Here is a 9,095-nt window from a genome sequence, read left to right as displayed (position 1 = left end):
CGAAATCCATAACAAACAAACAAACAAGCCATTCCATAAACCTAATGTTCACTATCGCATGCATATTGTTTTGGATAATTTGTCTTCATATAAGTGCTAAGTTTCGTTGTTTCGAGCTTTAAGTCTTATGACACATATGACCATTTTTGTTTTTTTTATATCATAAGTATACTTCTAAAGCTATAATTATTAACTTTTCCCAAATGAAATCAAATTTAGTGTCTCCAATACGGAACAACTGCATTTCTTAGAAAAATACCTTAATCATGAGCTATGTGCATTCAGTATGTATGTTTAAAGGGTGAGGCTCGAGAAAATGAAAATATTATCTAGCAATCTAAAAACAAGGTGCGTTAGACCCATGCGACAAACTAATAATAACAGAGCACAAATTACAGGGTGAGGCCAGGAAGAACAGTTTATGATGATGAAGGTATCGGAGAATTTACGACCCTTGCAACATAGATAATTGCTCTGCCATAGTCGGTGTTATGAATTTACTCGATCTCTTAATTTATATTTCTATGTGGGGCCCAGCATGGCCAGGTGGTTAAGGCACTCGTCTCGCAATCTGCGGGTTCGAATTCCCATCCCACCAAACATGCTCGCCCTTTCAGTCGTGTGGGCGTTATAATGTGACGATCAATCCCACTATTCGTTGGTAAAAAAGTAGCCCAAGAGTTGGCGGTGGGTGGTGATGACTAGCTGCCTTCCCTCTAGTCTTACACTGCTAAATTAGGGACGGCTAGCGTAGATAGCCCTCGTGTAGCTTTGCGCGAAATTCTTAACACACAAACATTAACAAATATTTCTATGGTTATATTTATATGTATATATATGTTTATCTTGTTAAATGAATGCTTAAAACAGGTGTGTTTTCAACATACACTTTCAAAATCCAGTTTGGTCAGCTTAGATGGGCAAATAGCTACATTGAAGAGCATATAATGTCGTATCTAAAATACGTTATAAATACAGTATTTGACAAATTGTTTGCATACTGCTCTATATTGATGTTATTGTCTACATGCGTGGAATAGTTATTGAGTAAAGGCCCGAGTGGTAACAGACAAACATGTGCGAGTTGTTATTCTGGTCTGTATAAATTGTTTTCAGCATTTGTTCGTCAAAACACATATACACACCTGATTTGTGTAAAAGGGTGTGCTTTTTGTATAATCTTTTTCGAAACAGATCAATGTTTTTTTTTTTTCAGACAGTTTCTCTGTACTTGATGTAAAGTTATGCCTCGTTACTTGCCAGAAGTTATAGGGCGTCAAATTGTTCGACTGTCCAGAAATGGTATGAAGCAAACTTACATTCCCAGAACAGTAGGGTACCACTAGTGTATTGTATCCAGAATCCTAAAATGTCATCGAGCTACAGGGCACTTTGTTCCAGGTTGAAAGAAGTATTGGAACACTTTACGACAGAAATGGCATTAATTAATACATTCACTTCAGAGTATCCAGAAGAACAATGAATAGAAGACTGATCAAACAAAGTTATTTTGCAGGAAGGGCTATCTCCAAACCGATAGTAACCAGAATTCCTCGCCGTCACTTGTTACTTGGAAATGGTGCAATATATGTTTGGGCGGCTATTCATCATGGTGGAAAAATGGCTCTCCATTTACTTCAGGAAAACGTCAATAGCACTTCCTAAGGGCATCACATGGAGCCAATATTTCTGCCATATGCTTGGGCAAGATTTGACAACAGTTTTTGTTCCAGGATGACAATGTCTACTGTGCACTTATTGTACAGGATTATCTCGGCCAGGAGGACTTTATAATATTACAGTGGCCAGCAAATTCTCCAGATTGTAATCCCATTAAGAACTGTTGGGCAAAGCTGAACCAGAAAATTTCTAACCACAACCCCCAAACCAGCTACTGTAACTGAGTTGAAAACACCTTCTAGTGACAAGTTGGGATGAAATCACGGATTATTACATCAATAACATCATCGACAGCATGCCGCATAGCCTTGCAGAGGTTATTAAAGTACGATGAGGATCAACGAAGTACTGAACGTTTAATATTAACTGATATAAGGTTACAGACGCTGTTTGTAATAATTTTATGTTATATTTTGTTATTATATATGTTTTGGTAAGGTTTTGTTGTCATAGGTGAAATGATGAATTACACATCTTTCTACAGGTGTCTGATAAAATTATTTGCTGTTCTAACGAATCATTCATGATGTCCATTGAACCTATTTCATTATACAAACTACATATGTAGATGTTTAATATAACATGCATTTGACAGTACTAGGTGTATTTGTATTCCATCTTAATAATAACGATATTACTTGTTACAAAATATGCAAACATTTCGGCAAAGATTCTATTCTGTCTATCAATCTAGATCATCAAAGAAGAAATAGAGCTTCCGGGATAGGAAGCGTTGTTTATTTTATAGCAAATCTACATTGAGCAGGAAATCTAACCCTGGATTTTAGCGTTGCAATTCCGTAGACTTACCACTGTCCCACCTTGGAACGGATGGGAAGCATAAAAAAAAGGTTTCGTTATGAAAATTAAGTTAACAGCAGATGTTTTGATCTCACACAGGGTATTAAGGTTTTCTTTGTACACGCGTGCGTTAACTGCAGATGTTTTGATCTCATACAGGGTATTAAGGTTTTCTCTGTACATGCGTGCGTTAACTGCAGATGTTTTGATCTCATACGGGGTGTTAAGGTTTTCTCTGTACATGGGTGATAAGATTCGATTAAAGTGAGATTTCTGCAAGTGACCCGCACTGACACAAGTAACTTTGATGAAAGTAGTCTCTTCTATTACGAAGTAATGAAAACATCAGCTAGTGTTATGAGACGTTATGGTTGGGTACTAAGATTGTCTTTTTAAGACTGTGCTTAAAAAAAAAAACTAATGCATAAATTCAAACAAGTTTTTATCATTTGTACATAGTAAAACTTTTGCTTATTTTATTCATAACGTTTATTTTTTCTAAATTAAATTCTGTTAGCCCAGTTCTTGTTAGCCCCCTGATGATGCCAAGTAAACCTAGTGAAACGTTCTTCTAATATTTAATTAAAATTTGTTTGTTTGTTTAGTTTTATGTTAAGAACAAAGCTACACAATGGGCTATCTGTGCTCTGCCAACCACAGATATCGAAGTCCAGTTTTTAGCGTTGCAAGTCCGCAGACATGCCGCTGAATTACTGGGGGTGGGGGCTTTTAGCACCTATACCTGAATAGTGATGTAGATTCACTAGTTAAAAAAAACATTTTTTTGCGATATCCTCCTTGTGAGAATCAATAAAATATGATTTAATTAACGAACGTCTTCTACTCTTTCAGATTAAAATATGATTTGTCAAAATTAATTAATACCCACTTTTTATTTTACAAAAAATAACTAATATAAGTTATAAGCACCTTCTTAAGGTAATACACAATGACTTTGTTGTATAACAATGTGTACACATTTTGATATTCTATTTTAATCATGTAATTTAGCTCCTAATTCTCGCTTGCAAAAGAAGGAACTAAGTTGTAATGTATTGTGCTTAAATTAAAGTTTGGGACATAGAATTACGAAGGAAGACAAGACAGGAATCGAGACCACGTTTCTGTTAACAGTCCGGCTATTTCCTACTACAGAGTAGTGTAAGAAAATTCAATATTGAAAGAGTAATTTTAACAGTTGAGTTCGAGGCTTTTATATTGTTGAAAACAACAAAACAGTGTCCTCAGGACAAGCAATAATATTTCATTATTTGTTTTCATGCGCATCATCACCCCAGTTAAACATAGCTATAGGAATGAAAACTCTATCCGTTCCTCAAATGACAAATATTCCTGTACTAGTAGTTTCCCAACGAGATTATTGCAAACACGTGTTTTCCAACAAGGAGGTTATGAATATTTCTTTTTTGTAACATTTCAGCTTTTAATCAACAGATTACTATTGGCATTTCCAACATGAGCGTAACTTCATCAACGCATGCAATAAACGGCCAGGCTAGAGACCTCTAAAGTTCAGGCGTAGCCATACATGGTTTCGAACTGGTAATCAGAAGGAGAGCCACTAGTCAACTTTATCGGCTGAACCTTATTCGAATCCGAATGTCATTTTCATAGTTAAGACGCCCACCCCCTTCTCCACATACAACTGAAAATACATAGCGTGTTAAGCAGCATTTCGCGGCTACAGAATACAAACTTTCTATTTATAGCCACACTTAATTTATAAAAACGATTCCAAAGAAATATGTTGCTAATCATAAAAAATATATACATTAATTTCATGACCTTGAAAATAATTCAATGTTGTTTGTGTTCACAAATTTTGCTGGCTGCCGCACAGTTATATATTTCACACATTACTTATTCATCACATCAATGCGATTTCACCATAAATATTAGTATTTTCACAAAATTATTTAAGATGAAATATTCACGTTTTGTCAGATAACATGATTATTGTTTGTACATGCTATTGGAGGTAAGAAGAATCATTAAGAACTTTACAGGTACGAACTGTCTCGTTTCAGTAGGCTCCTCCATTTTTCAAAACGTTAATCCGTTCTGTAGATATTTCTTCTAATTCACTGAATTTTACATTATTAGGTTCTACTGGTGTAGGTTGTATCTAAGAGCATAAACTCTTCGTTAACTCCACATCTTTGATAAAACGGACGCCAAAGACAGGGTAAAATGGCCCCTATTTAAATCATAACAATTTAAATTTACTGATGCATTTAGCTACCATATGTAAGTCACTTAAATCATCATTTAAACACTCAGTGTAGGAATCGGGTAGGCAGTGCGTCATGCGTAAGTTGCGAAGTATGTAAGACAATGACATAAAAGAACGTGCATAATATAGCGTGGGGCAATAACATTTATTGTAGCTGAAGCCTTTGGCAGAAATATTCGTCATTGGTATGGTGTAAGACGTAATATGGGGGGGGGGGGCGTATTACCCTGTGTCACTCATCATAAAGCAATTCCATGTTATAAAAAGTCTGTAAGTGTGAACTGTGATTCTTTATGGTATATCCGGCTGTCTATAATTCCTCGTTGTTTGAGAATAACAAAGTTAATTGTCCTGAAATATCTTCCTTCAGTCGCTCAGCGATAAGTTGGAGGGCTTACACCATTAAAATCCGGGTTTCGATACTCGTGGTGGGCACAACACAAATACCTCATTGTGTAGTTTTGTGCTTAACAACAAATAAAATTAAATATATATATACCTTGTAACCATAAAAAAATCAAAGTGCTTATCTTAGGTTAAAGTTGTTCAAGAACAAAACATTGAAGTCGCGCATCTCCGGTCCGCGTAAACAATAGTTACATATAATTCCCTCTGATGGCAGCACTTCATAACTGTTGATGTACACAAATAACCATTTTACCGAAAAGGGACGTCTTATAGCACTTTTCTCTAATATTTTCTACTTCTGAGAAACTTACTGGAACGGAGTTACTCTATGTATTCTTTCAATGATCATATGTTAGGTAGCTTCATTTGAACGCTATACAATATACAGAGAATATCATTTATTTCTGGATACTTTAATATGTACTTAGATATAGGTAAAATATAATTTTAACTTCTTATACTATAGTAAGACATTGAATAGTCATGTTCCATAATAAATGTGGTCTACAGATATGTATTCATTGGTGTCGGATGTTTACTTTTTACACTTCCTTTATTGGTATTCTGTGGAAGTTACTGATATTGAGCTGAATATCACACTCTGCTTAGTATGGTAATTTGCTAGATGGTTTGAACGTTAACCGACTGCAAAACAAACAAGTATCTCATCATTATATGCCATCCAATGTTCGTCCCACCTTTGAATTCCATGAACATCTAATATTATGCTGTTTTTTTTTTTAGATGTGTCCTAAATAGAGAAAAATTTTCCACTATAAATAATTGATAAGATTAATTATGAAACCTGTTTTTGAATGAATTATATTTGTTCACTCGATTCAGAACTCGTAGACATAAAATTGTATTTCATCTCTATCTTTAGTTTTCATTATTTGCTGAATTTGGTATTTTCGTGAATTCGGGAGATTGAATTCATATTTATGTGAGCTTGAGTATAATGTTTTAGAAGCAATCATACTTTCAATTTCTTATTGCATGTTAAACCAAAAATAGTTAACGTAAAGAATTACCAAAAACGTATATTTAAAAGTATCGTAGTATTTTCAGAATCAACGATTGTTTTATATATTTTATTTTGAGTGTATATACTGCTACGTATATATCATATAATAAACCTGTTTAATTTATACATGCTTTTGTCAATGCTAACTAATTATTCTTAAATCAGTAATATTAAGTATGATAAACTAAGTTACACACTCACACACACACACATATATATATATATATATATATATGCTTTTTATATTTTTAAAGAAATTATAAATATAAAACTTATAGTTTTTTATAAGACTAGATAATAACATCTACTTGGTTAATGCATAAAAATGCTTCTGAAAGGATCCTGATCATCCCTTAAGTTTTCACTAAAAATAAAATATCATAGCTCGTATTTCTTAAATGTTAAACATATTGGAAAAGTTATCGGCTCTATTTATTTATTCATTCATTTATTTTTCCAGTTTCCATCAAGTCTCCAAAGAACATAAAGAATGGTGTACTATTTCACGAAATCTGGGATGTGTTTCAAATCAATCGCCAATGTCTCCTTTACCAAACTCAACAGCGACTCGTGCTGAATTGAAATGGACTTTAGAGAGTAACATTTTAGCTCTTTACACAAGATCCCACCATGTCAGCTCAATACTCTGATCCTTCATCTGTTATTCTCTTAGTTCTCCTCACTAGTATGATTGCTGCCACAGCTATTGGAAATTCTTTGGTGTGTATATCAGTTTATCTGGTTAAAAAACTACGACAACCATCCAATTTTCTTCTGGTTTCGTTGGCAGTCTCAGATCTGTGTGTATCTCTCCTGGTGATGCCCATTGCTCTTCATTACGAATTAGTCGGAAACTGGAACCTTGGACCTAGTACTTGTGACATGTGGGTGGCTTTTGACGTCACCAGTTGCACGGCATCCATTTTGAATCTGTGTATGATCAGTGTGGATCGTTACCTGGCTATCACTAAGCCCCTCACTTATGGGGTCCGAAGAACTTCTCGTAGGATCTGGATCTGTATCATTTTTGTCTGGGTATTGTCGTGCCTCATAAGTGTACCACCTTTATTAGTTTTGGGTAACGAACACGGAACTTTGGCCAATCCCACATGCGAGGTAAGTCAGAACTTTGGTTATCAACTGTACGCTACTCTTGGCGCTTTCTACATTCCACTTATAATAATGATATTCGTGTACCTCAAAATATACATTGCAGCCAAACGTGTGGTTGAGGCCGAACACAAGTCTCTTGTTTACGCACAACGTAAATTGTGGAGAAATGAGAACGGTTACTGTAATAAAAATTGTCAGTCAGAGCGACTTATTCAAAGTGTTTGTTCTGTACACAGAGTTGCACACAACAATTCTATTTCCGATTCAATCACAGCGCAAGAAATGCATGCGCCTTCTGCTTCTGACAGCATTTCTGACCATACTTTTAAAAGCCCTGGTGACGGAGAAAACCATGAAAAAAACCAAACGAAAAGTAAATCTTCAGTCTGGAAAGAGAGAAAAGCTTCTGTTACATTGGGCATTATCATGTCCGCTTTCACTGTTTGTTGGTTACCTTTCTTTGTGTTGGCTCTTCTCCGAGCTATTGATGAAGATATGTTTAACGTCTCACATCAAGTTCGAAGCTTAGTTTTGTGGCTTGGTTATACCAATTCCATGATGAATCCTATCATCTACGTCACATTTCACCAGGATTTCCGAAGAACATTTAAGGAGATCTTATGCCTCCGATGTGCTACTGTGAACAACACCATGCGGCGAGAAAGAGCGTTAATCTACTACGCCACAGACTGTATTGTCCGCTCTCGCCAAAACCAGGAAATGAAAAGGCTTTCCCAGGAAAAAAACAATGTCAATGTACTGAACAAAGATACCGTTATCCATAACTCTCACGAATCATTTGTGTGAGCAAACTCAGTTTTAGTACAATTTTTCTAAATTAATGTACTAAGATATTGATTATAATTATCAACTTCATTGCCCTGGGTTAGTAATGTAAAGTGAAAATACGGTAGTAATAGTTTCACTCTTTATCGTGTTCTCTGATAAAATATAGAAGATCTTTCTTCTAGCAGTTTTATGTTCTATCTTTTCTTTAACGTTAGCTTCATTAACAGTATTGGTTAAGATGTTGTACGAATATAGTAGTAAAATGACCTAAGCTAGCCGAACATCATAAGATGTTATAGGGTTTATGGTCGACAATATACCGTGAATACTCAACTGATGCATCAACGCATTATGATCAATATAAGTTTTTCGAACTAGTGTATTTAAGTGTTTTACACTCACAAAAAAGAAACCTATCATTCTATAGGTGTTTGAAGAACTTGTAGCATTCCGCCACAATTAAACAACTCTGTTTATTCAATATGAGCTTGTGTTTCACGGCATTGCATACTTTTAGATAGATCGGCATAGTAATTACTGTAATAATATTTTAATTCTGATGTATCTAAATAGTTTGCTTACATCAGAAGTTAATGATAATAGACTATACTTAATCTCTTACAGTGAGTTACTGGGCTCGAGCTCGAAAAAGGACATCTAACATTTACATTAATGAGCAAACAAATCCAACTCTAGAGCGTAAGACTGATCCATTTTACAACTCTTAAATACATGTGCTTATGTGCCAAGTTATTATATTACAGCGTGTTCGTGGTAGTGATCGTTAGGTTGTCTTTGTCCATGACTATTGAAAATAGTGGTATGGATATTTTTTCCTATTTCAAGCTTACATCTGTTGTTGATGTCTTAGCGCAAAGCTACACAATGTGCTACCTACCCTCTGTACACCGATGAAAGTCTAATCCCATATTTTAGCATTATAAGTTGAGTGAACTTATCGCTGACACACCTGGGGAATTGGCTTAACGTATTACAACATAACTTGTTTTTATGCTTTGAAAAATG

General features: G+C 35.0%; 1 protein-coding gene across 1 annotated transcript; it reads left to right on the top strand.

Annotated features, from left to right (window-relative positions):
* The first annotated feature begins 6,797 nt into the window (after window positions 1–6,797).
* Window positions 6,798–8,087, top strand: LOC106470775 (5-hydroxytryptamine receptor 1-like). The gene is made up of 2 exons (XM_022399411.1): window positions 6,798–7,455; window positions 7,519–8,087. Exons 1-2 carry the CDS (start codon window positions 6,798–6,800, stop codon window positions 8,085–8,087), a joined length of 1,227 nt encoding a protein of 408 aa, XP_022255119.1.
* Window positions 8,088–9,095: the final 1,008 nt, after the last annotated feature.

The sequence above is a fragment of the Limulus polyphemus genome, unplaced genomic scaffold, assembly GCF_000517525.1.
Source record: "Limulus polyphemus unplaced genomic scaffold, Limulus_polyphemus-2.1.2 Scaffold4212, whole genome shotgun sequence".
Taxonomy (NCBI): Eukaryota; Metazoa; Arthropoda; class Merostomata; order Xiphosura; family Limulidae; genus Limulus; species Limulus polyphemus.
Note: the sequence above shows the minus strand (reverse complement) of the source record. Positions and strands in the feature narration are given on the sequence as shown.

Excerpts from the sequence above, each read along its gene's own strand:
- LOC106470775 (XM_022399411.1), top strand. The coding sequence starts at position 6,798 with ATGTCAGCTCAATACTCTGATCCTTCATCTGTTATTCTCTTAGTTCTC. Across the intron at positions 7,456-7,518 it reads ATTGTGGAGAAATGAGAACG|TTGCACACAACAATTCTATT; the intron begins GTTACTGTAATA and ends CTGTACACAGAG.